The sequence below is a fragment of the Marmota marmota genome, unplaced genomic scaffold, assembly GCF_001458135.2.
Source record: "Marmota marmota marmota unplaced genomic scaffold, marMar, whole genome shotgun sequence".
NCBI lineage: Eukaryota > Metazoa > Chordata > Mammalia > Rodentia > Sciuridae > Marmota > Marmota marmota.
This window is the reverse complement of record NW_026000102.1, coordinates 6575528-6591646: the sequence shown is the minus strand read 5'-3', so window position 1 is coordinate 6591646 and position 16119 is coordinate 6575528. Positions and strand designations below refer to the sequence as shown.

The 16119-nt window shown below is 54.1% G+C and overlaps 1 protein-coding gene across 1 annotated transcript; it reads left to right on the top strand.

Annotated features, from left to right (window-relative positions):
• The first annotated feature begins 201 nt into the window (after window positions 1-201).
• Dffb (DNA fragmentation factor subunit beta) lies at window positions 202-15151 on the top strand. Its single transcript, XM_048783565.1, has 7 exons — window positions 202-300; window positions 460-586; window positions 4519-4707; window positions 5841-5920; window positions 7886-8056; window positions 9611-9711; window positions 13636-15151. The coding sequence occupies exons 1-7, from the start codon at window positions 202-204 to the stop codon at window positions 13868-13870; spliced, it is 1002 nt and encodes a 333-aa protein (XP_048639522.1). The 3' UTR covers window positions 13871-15151.
• The last annotated feature ends 968 nt before the right edge of the window (window positions 15152-16119 follow it).

The following is a 16119-nucleotide window of genomic DNA, read 5'->3' as shown; positions in this document are numbered from 1 at the left end:
CCTGGGTTCACTGCCGTCGGGGCATCCCATCCATGGGGGATCAGGATTTTTTTTTTTTTTCCCTGAATGGGTGTAGACCCTCGCTGGGAACATGCATGAGCACGTGGGCGGCGGCGGGGAGTTGCTGGAGTGTTGAGGGACCAGGTCCCGAAGACTGGCAGTGCGTGAGGCTGTGCGCAGACTGGGTCACGGGCTCTGGGGATGCACTCAGGCACCAGTTCCAAACAGGCTCGCGTTTTACGTGCCCTCGAGGAGTTCGTTTTAGAAGGGCGAATCCGCACTGCAAACGGCTTCCAGTTGGCATGTCTCAGGCACCTTGGCTGTAGTGCCAGTTTGGACGTGCACCCAGACGGTCCTGAACTGGGTTCCTGAACAGCTCGCGCCTTTTGTTTGGGAGGCCAGCAAACAGCAGCTCCTCTGCGCTCTAGCCTAAGCGTCCTGCTCCTCCTGCTTCCCTAGCTCCCCGTGCAGGGCTCTCGGCTATGCCTATACGAGGATGGCACCGAGGTGACTGAAGACTACTTTCCGGGCCTCCCTGATGACGCCGAGCTCGTGCTGCTCACCGAGGGCCAGACATGGCAGGGCTGTAAGTGCAAACCTTGGAGATGGGCGGGAAGCCGCACCGAGGCCCAGTCCAACTGAGTTTTCGGTCCTCTTGCTCGGGAGCTGGGTTGTTCAGTTGATTGTGTTTTTTTTTTTAATTTAATTTTTTACTGCTAACAGGCAGAGGCTGAGGCTGAGGCTGCAGTTTTGTGGGTATTGGGAGCCAGGGAGAGAGCTGTGAAGGCTGGGGTCTTGCTGCTTCTTTTGGCAGGGCAGGGCGGGGCGGGGCCCATCTGTGTACCTGGCTGTTTTCTAGTAGTGTTTGCTGAGACCTTGTCTGCAGGGCTTATGTTGAGGGCTGTCTTATTGGACACTTGCTCCAACAGGTGGTTCTTTAGGGATATCTGAATTGAAGGCCTGGGGTGTGATTCTTAACTTGGTGGACAGCAAATCTGCACTGTTTGTGTTACAACCCAGCATGGAGAGTTTCTTACCCCTGGTGGAAGTCTCCTTGGAGTGCCAATCCTCTGGAGGGTTCCTCTGTAAAGGATATAGAGATGGGTGTCCTAGGAAGGATGGGGTGTTCCCAGGGGCTTAGTCCTGCCTCCTCTGCCGAATGGGAGAGAGAAGCTGAAGAGTTTGTCCACATCTCCAGGCTGCAGGGTAGGGGCTCACTGCCAGCATGAAACATCTGGACACAATCACCATAATGTCACCTGGGATGGCCCTTTGTGGGAGGCAGGAACTGGGCACCTCTGGATCTTTCCTTTTCTTCCCTGGTTCCTGGTATAGTTTGAAAAAAAAATGCCACAGGCTGCTGTCTGTGCCACCTACCTCCCAGTCTTTGTCTCCTTTGTCTCTCTCAAGTCTCTCGTGGTTCCGTCTTCTCTCTATCTTCCTTCCTCTACCAAGACCTTTCCTAGGAAGACTTGTAAAGAAATGTTGAACATTAAAAACAAACAAAAAAATAAAAACAAAAAAACCCCACAGTGATTCTCAGGAACTTTCAAAGATAGGAAGGTTCCACGCACCTTTTACCACTTGTCCCAAAGTCACTTCTGACATGACCCTAGCACAGCGTCTAACCCAGGAAGCTGACCCTGGGGCCACGTCTGTGAACTACTGCGATGACTCCTGGAACTACCTGTTCAGTCGAGGTGCAAGGTACTTCCACTCCTCATGATCCTCCTGGTGCTGCCCTTTTATGATCCTGTCTGTCCCCACCTATCGAAGTCATTGCCCCTGGTGACCACTCATATGGTCCATCTCTATAATTTGTCATTTCAAGAATACTAGGTGGATGGAATCGTGTGATGTACGGCTTTCTGGAATGGGTCTTATTTATCTAAGTGTTGAGTGTCAGTGGTCCACTCTTCCCCATTGTGTGACTTGGTTGTACCACAGTTAGCCTCACCTTTCGCCTGCTGGGGGACATAAAGCTGCTGTGAGCAGTCATGCCCAGGTTTTTGTGTGGATGTGTATTTTCATTTCTCTGGGAAAGATGCTCAGGAGTGCAGTGCTAGGTCATATGGTTAGCATGTGTTTAGTTTTTAAAGATAAGAATGTTCACTCCTAGCTGGGCACAGTGGCGCACACCTGTAATTCCAGTGGCTTGGGAGACTGAGACAGGAGAATCGCTAGTTCGAAGCCAGCTTCAGCAACGGTGACCCTGACTCTAAATAAAATAAAAAATAGGCTGGGGATGTGGCTCAGTGGCCAAATGCCCCTGAGTTCAATTCCTGGTACCCCCAACAACACAAAAAAAATGTTCACTCTTGCCACTTTCATTTGTTATTGTATTGGAGGTACAGTGCTAGGACAGTTAAGAAACAAGGCCCTCAGATTGGAAAAGAAGTACTCTCCCTGCAGAGGTGCACTGTTGTAAGTAGAAGTCCTCAGGGATCCATTAAAAACACTTAGAACTAAGAATGGAGCGTAGCAAGCTGCACGATATGAGAGCAGTATACAAAGCCACTTGTATTTCTATCCACATACAGAGGGCAATCTGGAAATGAAATAAGGAAATTAATCTAGTTTATAGTAGCATCAAAAAGAATAAAATACTAGGAACAAATATAACAAGAGAAGCATAAAACTTTGGGCTGGAGTTATAGCTCAGTGGTGGAGCACTTGCCCAGCACACGTGAGGCATTGGGTTTGATTCCTCAGCACCACATAAAAATAAACGTATTGTGACCATCTACAACTAAAAAAAGAAAAAAAAAGAATTAAAAAAAAAAAGAAGCATGTAACTTTTATCCTGAAAACTACAAAACATTATCAAAAGAAATTTAAGGTGGGAGTAGATGGAAAAGCAGCTCATATGTGTGGATCAGACAAACCTGATATTGGTGAGGTGGCAGTACTCTCCAAACAGGTCTTCAGATTCAGCACAGTCCCCAGGGAATTCCAGCTGCTCCTTTACAGAAGTTGACATGGTGATTCTGATTTGTAATTCATGTGGAATCACCAGGGACTCAGAATAACCTAAACAATCTTGAAGAAGAGCACAGGAGGACTCACGCTTCCCACAGTGGTGACCAAGACCATGGTCCTGGCCAGGGGTGAATGTGTAGATGAGTAGAATGGAGAGCCCAGAAGTAAACGTGGTCACTGTTTCGACAGGGGTGCTGAGAGTAGTCAGTGGGGGAAAAATAGTCTCTTCAGCAAGAGGTGTGGACATAACTGGACAGTCACACAGAATGAATGTAGTACATGCAAAAATCAACTTAAAATGGATTTATGACCTAAATGTAAGAAGTAAAACCCAAAACACTTAGAAGAAAACAGGAATAAAACCTTCATGACTTTGGGTTTGGCAAAGGATTCTTAGATGTGATACCGAAAGCATGAGCCATAAAGGAAGAAACAAATTGGTCGTCATAAAAACTAAATAACTCTGTGCTTGTCTTTCTGCTCTTCTTAACAGTGTCTTTTGCAGAGCACATTTTAATTTTTCATGAAATCCATTTTGATGGTTGCTACTTCTCTGATTCTGCCTTTGGTATCAAGTCTAAGAAACCCCATTGAACCCTGGGCCCTAAGGTTCCTTCCTGCTGTGGAGAGGTGGGTCTTGTGGGTTGGTTTTGAAAACTGAACCAGGCTTGACTCCCCACTTGGCCTCCCTGTGCTCCTCTTTAGAATCCCTGGACCCTGTGGCGATATTCTGATAGGGCCCTTGGTGGCTGGTCTCTCTTGACCCTGAGAGCTTGTGGGAGAGCGCCCTGCCCTGGGAGTTGTGCAGACCTCTGCTCCAGGGCAGGAGGGAGGGTTGGGAGGTCTGAAGAGGGGTCTCCAGGGAAGGCCCTCAGAAGGGGGTGGTTCAGTTTAGAAGAGAGGAGGCCAAAAGGAGAGCAGGGGTGCTCAGGAGGAGGTGCTTTCGCTCCCTGACACACGTCCCCATGGGGGCAGAGGGCGGGAGCTGGTGTGTAGTTGGCTGCTGGATACAGCCGGCCAGGAGGAGGGCCTGGACCCCTTGAGTCTGAATTCTAGCAATCCCCAGGCTGAGGGATTGAGGCCTGCTGAAGTTGGATCTGGAATGTCCCTGAAGGCACAAATTGAAGGCTTGGTCCCCAGTGCAGTGGTGTCCATTGGTGGGGCTTTGGATTGGATCCCAAGGGTTCTGATCTCATCAGTGGGTTAATCCACTAGGGAGCTCACAGCTGAGTGGGCTCTTGGAGGAGTGGGGCCTAGTTGAAGAGAGTGGTCCTTGGGGGTCTCTGCTCCCTGGATGCCATGAGGTGACAGCTCCACTCTGCCAGGCCCCTGTCCATGATGCTGTGCCTCACACAGGCCCACAGTAGTGGACAGAACTGACCATGGACTGAAACCTGCAACCAGGAGCCGGAAGAAACCTTTCCTCCCTTAAATTGTTTTCTCAGATATTTTGTCACAGAGACGGAGAGCTGCAGCCTCTTCTCTGATCAAGGCTTCCCTGGACTGAATGCATTTCTGTTTGTTCCCTGCTGGTGGCAGATGTGAGTGACATCAGTCGCTTCCTCAGCATGTTTCAGGAGGCACAGGCTGGGGTCATTGAAGCTGCACGGCAGCTGCTTTCTGGCGAGAGGGCCCCCCTGAGGCAGAAGCTGCTGGCGGACCTCCTGCACACTGTCAGCCAGAACATCGAGGCTGAGACCCGAGCCCAGGACCCGCCCTGGTTTGAAGGTGTGTGGGCTGGGGAAGGGCCCAGGAGAAACTGGGGTCTGTCAGGTCCTAGTGTCCACAACCAAGAGCTGGTGTGGCCTTTCAGGGAGGCGGGACAAGATGTGCTCTTCCAGAGCCTGGGGAACGTGGGGAAGGCACCAGCAAGGGCTCGTGGAGAGTCGGGTATCATCCAGGCAGCCCCCAGCTGCCCTTTTTGAATGTATCACTCTTAAAATGTTGAGGTGAAAACGAGTGCAGCATACAGTTTACTGTCTTGGCCGTTGTTAAGTAGGCTGGTCTCCCAGTGTCTGGGGAAGAGTTTGGTTTCAGGACCCCCATGGGACCAAACCCTCGGGATGTGCAGATCTGTTGCCTGCAGCTGCTCGCATCCCTGCAGTCATCCGCCGTGCGGCGGGCCGCATACACAGCTGTCGGTGGGCTGGGGAGTGGCAGAACAACAGGCCTGTGGTCTGTATAGGTGTAATTTTTAAACGCCTAAGACTTGTGGTTGGCTGAACTACAGATGTGGAAGCGAATGGCATCACAGTCCAGTGGCACTGAGTATCCACTGTCATGCTGCTGTCACTGCCGTATGGCCTGGGGACTCTTGCATCTTGTACCTGTTGAGCCCTGATCCCAGCCTGATGCCCTTCATCCTACTTTCCATCCGAGTGTGATGACTCTGGGTGCCTCCCGTAAGTGGGACCATGCAGGGCGTGTCTGTGTGACAGCTTACCTAGTGAAGCACGAGCCCTCGGGTTTGTCCTCGTGGTGCCTGTGTCAGGACTGTCTTTTTAAGGCTGGGCAGCGTTCCGTTGTGGATGTGGGTGCATGTGGTTTATCTTCTACTAATGCACACTAGGGTCATTCCTGCCTTCTGGACTGGCCTTGGAAGCCAATTGGAGGGAGCCTGAGGAGTTGGCACCCATCTTGGAAAAGGAGGGCTGTTTGGGCAGCCAGGCAGAAGGCCTTAGTGGTGTTTGAGATGCCTCAAAACCAAAGACCAAGTGAGGCCCTGCATGCCGCCACCCTCGGTTCTCTAGATGAAGCTGGCCGACCATGAGGTCTGCCCTGCTTGGCAGGCAAGCCCAGCCGGGCACAGCCAAGAGGCCCTGGCTGCCCTGGACTCCGGGGACTCTTCTTCATCCTTACAGGCTTGGAGTCCCGATTCAGGAACAAGTCGGGCTACCTACGATACAGCTGCGAGAGCCGGATCCGGAGTTACCTGAGAGAGGTAAGTGCTTCTTTGTTCAGGCCAGCTGTGCCCAGGGCTCTAGGCCCAGGGTGTGGGTAGGTGGTGGGAGGCCACTTTTCTGCTGGTACAGCTCTCCTGTGCCCCACCTCTGAGGCCACTATTGGGTGCCCCAGTGTGCTAGAACCTGGGATGGAGGCCTGTGGCTGGGGTTGCTGAGGCCCAGCAGAGCCACTTACTCCCCCTCTGTTTTGTGTGGACTTCTTCCTGCTGGTGAAGAGCAGAACTAGCCCCTGAGTGTTTCCATGTGGCAGCAAGTTCCATTCTGACTTGAACTCTCCCATACAGATGCCCTTTCTCTCTGTGCCTCTCCCTGCTCGGGCAGCAGTCTCTTGCCAACACTCTGGGGCACAGTGTGGTCATCTGAGCTTGGAGAAGAACTGCAGGGCCAAGTGGCCGCATGGGGCTCTGATGCTGGCTCCTCCCTGGGAGAGGCTTGGCCCAGTGGCATAGGAAGGAGTGTGGACACTCCTGGGCAGCTGTCTGCCTTCAGGAAGGCAGGCCTTGGGTCTGTGGTCCTGGCATGGTCCCTCTGCTGCTCCTCAGCAGATCAGACCTGTGTGACAGGTGGAGTGCAGAGTGGAAGGGGATGCTCCGTGGAGCCTAGTGGGCCAGGTGTCTGCCCCAGGAGCGTGGGCCCAAGCTCTCCAACGCACTGGGCTCTGTGTCTCCATTCAGGTCCTTCCGGGTGGGACAGTAAGGTCTTGGCTCTGGCAGCTTTGTCTGCTTTTGGTCCCTGCAGGCCCGCTCGCCGGCAGGAGTTGAGCCAGCTGTAGAGCAGGGGGTGGGTGTTCTTTTCATGGTGTGCCATCCCTGTGCCTATGTGGCTGCACAGACTCTGCAGTCTCTTGGTCATCTCCCTCCACCCCTACCTTGACTGGGCCCTGCCACGCTTGTGGGACTGGATGCAGCTGCATGTGCCTCCTGGTGGTCCTGCTGCCACCAAGGACGCCCTCCTGTGAACACTGCCTGGCTGTGCCCGTGGGTGACCCTGCTGTCACTGAGGACGCCCTCCTGCGGGCATGCCTGGCTGTGCCCTGTGGGGTGTCTCCAGGATACTGTGTGTGGTGCTGCCCCTGTGCTGCCATCCTCTGTCTGCCCACCTGTTGCTCCTGCCAGGAAGGGGCGAGCACCTGTAGGCCTCCTTATGCAGACGATGCTTAAGCATGGGTTTCTTCCATGGTGACCAGGAAGTGCCAGGGCAAGTGCTAGGGCGAGCGGGCAGACTGAGAGGGTGCTCAGAGCTGAGTCCATCTCGTGCCACCGTGACTAGGTTGGTAGGTCTAGCTGAGGCCTGAGGGGTCAGCAGCCTGAGCCACAGGTATGGGTCACCACCTCCTCTGTCACTTGGCCCTCCTCCTGTGGCCCTGCCCTCTTTTCTGAAGGTGGAGCCAGCTCCCACCCCTTTCTTCTTTCCTGTCTGCATGGGTTTCCTCCCCGCACTGGCTGGTGGAGGGTTGTGTGCTGTCCCAGAGCTGCGCCATGTGGGCAGGCTCCCTGTACCCTTGGTCTGCCTTACTTGCTGATGTGCTGCCATCCCCTGTCTCTGCACCTCCCAAGGTCTTGGTGGCTGGCTGTCCCCGTGTTCCCAAGGAACTCAGTTCACTGGAATGTCAGGGCTGGTCCTGGTGCTTTCCCTCTTCAGGAGAGACCCAGCCCTTAACCATGACTACTGTTGGCCTGTCCACAGGGAGGTGGCTGCTGTCACTGTGTGATCTTAGTTCTTATCCAGCCTGGTGACCAGCATGACCATTACCTCCAGTTCATGGGCTCAGTGATTTCATAGCATGGGACAGCTGGGCAGTGGGCAGACCTCTGACCACAGGACTGGGTTTGGGCAGGGTCTAGTCCATGTGGCCAGAAGGGCAGGTCTCTGAGGACCTTGAGGCTTGTAGGTTGGAAGCCTGACAGAGGCTTTGGGACCAGCGAGGCCCTGGACTCTTGCAGGTGAGCTCCTCTTCCCGAGTGCTGGGCGCAGAAGCTCGTGAGGAGTACTTACGGATCCTTGGTGCCATGTGCCAGAGGCTCAGGTCTGCGCAGTACAATGGCAGCTACTTTGACCGAGGAGCTGAGGCCGGCAGCCGTCTCTGCACGCGGGAAGGCTGGTTCTCCTGCCAGGTGAGCAGTGTCCTTCCTTCTAGGTCAGCCCTGGTGGCCTGAGCACAGCTCTCCTTGAGCGAGGCAGGAAGAGCTGAACCCTTGGCTTGCCTGGCACAGCCTGTGGGAAGGGGTGGCCCTCACATTCAGAGCTGGGAGGGCAGGCCTGTGAATAGCACTGAAGGCATGTTCTCATCCGAGGACTCAGTTCGAGACCCTCTGGCCTGGACAGGGGGCAGCTGCAGGAGCGAGAAGCTCTGGCCTTGGCTTGTGCTGATGTTCATGTGCCCGGAGCCTTGCCATCAGCTTTCTGGGTGGCAGAGTCCCTGTGTGTCAGGATTTGTGGGGGCACTGGTTGAGCTTCACTCCCTGGTTGGGGCATCAGCTATAAAGAATGCTCTGGGCTGCACAGGCACACCCCCGGTTCTGGCTGGGCCACCTCCTGACGGCCAGAGGAGCGTCATTTCACATGGGGTCTGGAGGCTGGAGCAGTGATGCAGTGAGGGTGAGCCTGGCCGTCTGCATGTGCTTCCTGTGTGCTGCTGTCCTGGGCTCCCTTCTGGGACATGAGGCGTGGTCCAGTGTTGAGTGGTAATGGCTCCAGGGCGTGGCATTTCTCTGGGCCCTGCTGCAGCATGGGGGGCACCTGCAGGGGGGCCTCCTGCCATGGCAAACTGCAAGTGCTTGTACAGTGAGTCTCCACACTGGGGCCTTCCTGCTGGGTGTTTCTGACAGCAGAGCTGGGTGGCCAGGGTGGCCTCTGACCACTGGGATTTCCTGTTGGACCATTCCTCATGGCGATAGGTGGTGATGATGGAAATGTCCTCCTTCCCAGCTGGCCAAACATACAGACTCCCAGAGGCTCACTGCACCATTTGCTGAGAGCTCACTCTGTGCCAGGTGCTATGCAATGAGCTGGGGACAGAGATGTCTCCTGCCTCTCTCTTGTCCTCGAGGAGGTAGAGTAGTGGGGGGTGGACAGTTTGCCTCTGCCAGGGCAGAGGTGGCTGTGTGCTGGGAGGCTTCGAGGGGTGCAGAGAGTGGCAGGTGCGGCCATAGTGCTCAGCAAGAGTCCCACAAACATCCGAGGTGCACAAGTGTTGGCCCCGGGAAGGTGGCGGTCTCCACCGCGGCATATTCACCCAGGCGGCTCAGCTTCTGTTGGTCGCAGGGAAAGTCCAAGAAGCCTTGCAGAGCATCATGCAGTGTGGTCCTGCTCACCCCTCCCCAGCCATGGCCCTGGCCGTCAGCACCTTCCCCACTTCCCAGGAGGTAGGGGCAGCTGTGTGTGGTCACAGTGCCCTGAGACAGCTAGAGAAGACTGGTCTACCCAGCGCGGAGACATGTAGGCACATGATAAGACACGTCTCTAGAAGCCCTGACAAAAACCAACTTGTCCCCTTTGCAAACTCAGCAGATAGCGTCAGGGGCAGTGAGGGGGAAAGGAGATGCCCCAAAGGCAGAATTCCTGCCCTGCTCCTGACAGCAGATGCTTCTCTGCCCAGTAGGCTCATCCCAGGGGCTGGAGACCAGTGCAGGGGCTTCATCCTCGCCTCCCCTGTTCTGTCGCCGCAGGGCCCCTTTGACCTGGACAGCTGTGCGTCGAAGCACTCCATCAACCCCTACAGCAACAGGGAGAGCCGGGTCCTCTTCAGCACCTGGAACCTGGATCACATGTGAGTCTGCGGCAGGGGGACCTTTGGGAGTGCCTGTTGCCAAGACTCAGGTTTGCAGACAAGAAGAGCAGCTTGCAGGGGTCCAGGCCCTGCCAAGGAACCTGTGCTCACTGTTGTTGGCTGCCTGGTGTGTGCTTGCTGTGCTGCGTGGGTCTGGTCCAGGGAAGCAGCCCCGTGTGTGCACGTGGATGGGCTGCTGGACAGACATGTTCTGCCTGCTCTCAAAATGCGTGCCTGACATTGAGCCCTCTGCTCTCTGTTCCCACCTGTGGATGGGCCTTGTCTGGCCTTAGCGCCTGACTCCCTGTGGCCTGGTGCTGGGCTCTCAGAGGCTGGTGCCACATGTTGGAACTAGAGCTGTGGCCATGGCCTGTGGGGAAGTTGGGGCCAGCGGGGCCGTTTCCATAGCTTCTTGTTTGCAGAGCTCTTCACAAGTCCTACGTCTCTGGTGGCTGTCAGTGTCACAGATGCCTTCCACCTGGCTGGCCTTCAGCTCTCCGTTCTCTGATCACAGCAGATGCAGGTGCTGGGTGTGCTCTGGGAGGAAGTCGTCCTGCCCACTCGTCATGAGGACTCGCCGAGTTCTCTGCTGGTTTGTTTGCTGGGCTCTTTCTGACACCGAGTGTCCACATGTGGCCCTCCGGACTGTCTTGTCTGCTCTGGAACTCTTCACGCCGGCCTAGAACAAACACAGATGGTGGTGGCGGAAGGCCTGGCCTGAGCCGGTGATGGTGTTTGTGGAGTACCCGTGTCAGTTTCGTTCTCTTTCATAAGATATACATGCTTTCAGTTGTGTGCACTGGTTTTTAACTAAAAGTGTCGATTTTACCAGTGCTCATTAAGAAGATGAAGGAACACTGTCCTCCCCAGCCATAGCCACAGCCTTCCCCTGATGTATGGGGCTCAAGACTGTGTACATGCTTAAATGTGGAAGAGCTAAAAAGCAAGCCACCTGTGAAATAAAAGGGCACCGTCCTCCCATTCACATGTTGTGGCGCAGAAGGCCAGTGGCAGGTCGGAGAGGAATCCAGACTTTTCAGAGGTCTGGCGTCCGGCAGTGCAGGGGAGCCCTTCCCTTCCTGGCAGCTGCAGGGGTCCGGCCAGGGCCTGGCTCCCTCAGCACTCTGTGTCCTCGGTGTTAAGGCCACACGTTTCTTCTTGCCTGGCTTACTTAACAGCAGCCCTTGAGATCCTTTTGTGGTTCTAGAGGCTGATTTTCATCATGACTCTCTCGATGCAGGGTTATTGACAGCCCTTGGTTTCCAGAGATGTCTTTGTGGTTGTTTCAAGCCTTGGCGTGTTCCTCACGGTTCTGCGTCACAGCCTGTTTGCTGTGACTGGCCGAGACTCCTCACGGAGATGCTCTTTGCTGCTCCACAGTCGCCAGCTCTCTCAGGCAGGATGGCACTTGTGTACCTTCCCAGGTGCCCTGAGGTTGGCATTTGTCTCGTTAGCCAGGTTAACTGCCTTTTTTTCATCCGGCCTGAGACTTGTGTTGCCCCATGGCGGTGCTCTCTGCTGGAACACAATCTTTGTGGGGTCACCTGTTCCCAGTGTCCAGCACAGTGTCTGTCGATAGTGGCTGTTTGGTCAATATTTTAGTGCACAAGTAAATGGACCTGAGTCTATGGGAGCTGCCCTGTTCTGAGTTTCCTGCCCACAGCACCTTCTCGGCACTTCTTTCGGGTCTGTACTGTGCTTTTCGTTGTTGCCTGAGTGGTCCTTCCTCTCTGCCTGTCACCGCCCTTCAGTGCTTGGAACGTGGGTGCTCAGCTGCGTTCTGTCGTGGTGTCCCTAAGTATCTTAACACCCAAGTCTGCGTCGTCCTCCTCACTCTGGCTATTCTCCTTTTGGTGGTTGTCCCCAGGCAGGACGTGCTCCCTGACCAGAAGGACCAGGCCTGGGGCATCGGCCTTGGGCTTCTCTCTCAGCCCTGGAGGACAGTCTGCACGTCAGCTCCGCCCCCCAGTCTGCAGCAGTGTTCTTCACTAGTGGCCCTGCAGTTCCACACTGTCCAGCCTGTCCGTTGCAGATCATGCCCTTCCTAGAAGTCAGTGCTACCAGCCTGACCTCTGGGGGCGCTGGGGACTGGGGTCAACTGTAGACTGTGCTCCCGAGGCTTGGGTGCTCTCCCTGGTTGGCGGTGCTCTCCCTGGTTGGCGGTGCTCTCCCTGGTTGGCAGTGCTCCAGGCACATGGAGTGGCTGGAGGAGTGGTCGCCTTGTATGCCTCCTCCCTGGCTGATGCCAGGCTAGGTGGCCTCAGCTGTGGTGACTCAGAGCCACAAGCACAGCAGCCGTCAGTGGGGCTGGGAGTCCTTTTAGAAAGTCTCGAGTTGGAGGGTGGTCCAGGAAGCCCGGCACCCTGCATGGGTTTTCTGAGGCGAGGTGTCTTGGGCAGTCACCTGGCCCCTCCCTGGCCTTTGTCTTGTGTAGGGACAGCGCTGCTCGTCCAGGTATGGCTCCTTGGTGGTGTGTGGGCTGGGTCCAGCACTCATCTCGGGTGGAGCTTTTCCTGTGCACACCCATGTGCTGGCCTGTGGGCTTCTCTCTGGAGTGTCTGTGCCCTTGTTCCCACAGACACCCAGGGTTGTCAGTGGTGCTGAAGCAATTTCACGCTGCTGCTTGCCTGCTGTTCCCGAGCCGTGTTGGTTGTGTTCATCTGGACTCTGCCCATGTGACACCGGCCCGAGGGTGGATGACTGGAGATAGGTATGACTGGAGATAGGTACAGATGGTACCTGCCCTTCGTGCCCCTGCCCCTCCCCTGATGCTGAATCCAGGTGTGGCCACGTACCTTAGCAACAGGAGGCAGATGTGGCTTGACAAGTGCTTGCACGTCAGATCTTGTCCTCTTGATCACCCTTGGGGATGCAAGGCCATTGGGGAGAAGGGCCCAGGCCCAGCTGACCCTCAGGAAGTGCAGCAGCCCTGGGAGGGCCTGCAGGGCCAGCAGGAGACCCTTTACATGGTGGAGGGGCAGCTGACTGGATGGCATGGACACTGGATGCAGAAGGGCCTCCCTCTCTCTACCCAGGGCCCTGGGCACGGCGTAGGCCCCTCGAGGCCCCTCTGATGGCTAGAGTGTGGTGCCCTCGTGCGTCAAACAGTGATTTCTGTGTTCCTGGCAGCTCAGTGCCTCCTTTTTCCTGTTGCTTTCACTTATGTGATAAAGTATTTTTCTTAGCTTTTCCAGGCTGTGGGGTGAGGACACCTTGGTGCCAGATGACCTGTTCACCGTGGTCCCATCTCCTTACTAGATACCTGGTGTTCTCTTGAATTGGTTGCTTACAAGTGAAACAGATTTATACAGAGTAATGGCATGTTTTTTTAAAAAAACTAGACATGTAAGATTAGGACTAGAAAGAGACATACTGAATCCTTAATCCCCGTCCCCAAGGTAGGAAGCAGACATGAGATTGAGGTGGGAGTCAAAGGTGACTTTAGCTTCAGGTCATTTTTAAATTTCCTGCCTTGGGGGTCCATCTTGACCTGGATGAAATGGGACACAAGCCAAGTTGCTGGTGGCGGCTCGTGGTGATGGAGTATGATCAGCTCCTTCTCCCCTGTGTTCTTTTCAGCATTTTGAACAGTGCCCACAAATCAAGTGTTAAAGAGTAAGACGTGCTACACTGGGCGCAGGCTCTGCTAGACAGACCTGCCCATAGGTACCCTCAACTCGGGGACGACACAGGAGTTCGAGCTGGGCTCCTGCAGTGTTGGCTGAGTCCACCTGTTTCACTGCCATGTGGTCCTTCTGGGATGTTCCTGGTGTGCCTCTAGACTCTTAAAAGATCCCACGCTGGTCTTTCCTGTAAGTGGCCAGGCACTGTATGTTTTAGTGACAACAGGCGAGTAGGAACCGTACCACATCTGGGCCATGGCACTGCGTCAGCAGAGTGACCACCTCTAACCTGGCTTTGCAGAATAGAGAAGAAGCGCACCATCGTGCCCACACTGGCTGAGGCCATCCAGGAACAGGGCGGGAGAGAGGTGGACTGGGAATACTTCTACAGCCTGCTCTTCACCTCAGAGAACCTCAAGCTGGTGCACATCGCCTGCCACAAGAAGACCACCCACAAGCTCGAGTGCGACCCCGGTAGGATCTACAGATCCCAGAAGAGGCCAAAGAGGCGGCGGCCTGCTCGAAAGTGCCAGTGACCCCGGTGCCGAGTCCTTTACCCTCCACAAGGCCCAACTGTGCCTAACAATAACAGGTGCGATTTTGTATTTTGTCCTCACTCCAGTGGTTCCTGGAAGAAAACTTCTTCAAATCTGATTTCAGTACAGTTCAGAGTCTGTTTCCTCTGCCAGAGGACATCTTTTGGGTGCTTGCTGGGCGCTTGTGTCAGGGAGTCATGCTGAGCTCTGGCCTTTGGCACTGATCTGCCAGCACTGCATGTGCTCCTGTGGCAGTCTCCACGCTCACAAGGCCCCACAGCTGAGCCTGGCTGCTCCTCTGCCTCAGTTTTGTGCTGGTCTCCATTTAAATGGCAGTTCCATCTCTGGGTCCTTTTAAAAGCCTCAGAGAGAGATGTGTTGCTTCTGGGGTAAAAGTCTGGGCTCCCATGTTAGTGCTGTGAATTATTTAAAACTTTCCAAATGTCTCAGTGGGGAATAGCTGAGTGGCATCATGTTGGACCTTGCAAGCTTGCTTTTTTTTTAGGTAAAAAATGTTTGGATGTCATTAATTTCATGATTTGACCTAATGCATGTACATAGTGCAAAACTGTAATAGCTTTAAGTGTTTGTAAGTGTTCATGTGTAGAAATGGGAAGCTGTTGAGGGCACAGGGGGCTGGCTATGCAGAGTATGACCTATTGTTTTTTTTTTTAATATGTATTTTTTTGTTGTAAGTGGACACAGTACCTTTATTCTATTTTTATGCGGTGTTCAGGATCAGATCCAGTGCCTCACGCATGCTGGGTGAGGGCTCTACCACTGAGCCACAGCCTGACCTGTTGGTTTTTTAAATGTGTGTAGGAAGCTGGATACAGTAGCACACGCCTGTAATCCCAGCAGCTCAGGAGGCTGAGGCAGGAGGATTGCAAGTTCGAAGCCAGCCTCAGCAATTTAGTGAGGTTCTTAGTAATGTAGCAAGCACCGTTTTAAAATAAAAAATAAAAAAAGGGGGAGCTAGGTCTGGGTCTCAGTGGTTAAGAGCCTTGGGCCTTAATCTCCAGTACCAAAAACAAAGTGTATTATGTGCAGATAATCTGGGAGGAAACACCAAGCTGTGCATGGCAGTGATCCTGGGCACTTAACAGGGGTGGAATGGGTAACAAAGCGCTAATTTCCTACATCATGCATTTGTAATACTTGAATTTTTAAAATGTGTTTTATAACAATTCATAATGTACTTTGTAAAGATAAATTTCATAATATTTGGATTTTTACACTTATGCCATTAGAAAAAGCAATAAAGGTCTCTCTAAACCGTCAGGAGTCTGCTCATTGGGAGTGACGAGAATAAAGCTGAACTGAGAGGCTGGAGGCCATTAGTGGCCGACCCTAATCCTCCATCTGCAGAGACCCAGCAGTCTCGGAGCACAGCTGTGGTGGAACTGAAGTCCCCAGCTCAGGGTGGTATCTACTTGGCCTGTCAAGGGCATGAGGCAGAGGGAGAGTTGGGCTGTTAGCCAGGATGCCCGGCACAGGAACTTCCTGGAACTGAGGGTCCCACCTGTGCCGCAGGCTGTAAGCCTCTCTAGTCCAGAGAGGGCTGCTCCAGGTGCCAGTGGGGACTTGCCCTTTGTGGTGGCTCACACCTTCAGGAAGCGCCCCTTCCTTCTCCCCTGGGCACACTGAGCACTGTGCCCACCACGTCTTGTGTTTAGAGATGGTTTCTAAGAAGTCCTTTTGTAATAATGTGGCCTCCTGTTGCTTTGGGGCTAGGCCCGCAAGGCAGATGCTTGTGGTCAGCCTGTGCAGAGGGTGTGCAGTGCTCATGGTGATCTTACTATACGCTAGTGTGTTCTGAGGTTTATTTTCTCTAGTGCTTAGTGTTCACATGTGCTGTGGGTTGATTCCCTGGTGTTTCTGCAGGTGGCCCTGCATCTGGAAGCACAATGGCAGGACCTCTGCACTGCGTCCATTTGCTCCAGAGGCCCTGCCCACCACCTGGGGCCGCTTACTGTACATGTGATACCTGTGCTGTGGCAACTCTGCCTCCCTTTGATAGTGACCTTCAGGGACTTAGGTTTGCCATCTCTGCCACCTCAATCCTAGATGTCATATGAGGCTTCTGGGACTGGCTCAAGTTGCATGACCAGTTAGGAAGGGCCCTACACAGGTCAGGTGTGGCAGAACCGATGGTGCTCCCGCCTAGGCAGTGCAGATTACAGACTGCACTAATGCAGCAATCTAAAGATGTAAATTATTTCCCCTGGCTATCAGAAAATGACTACAAA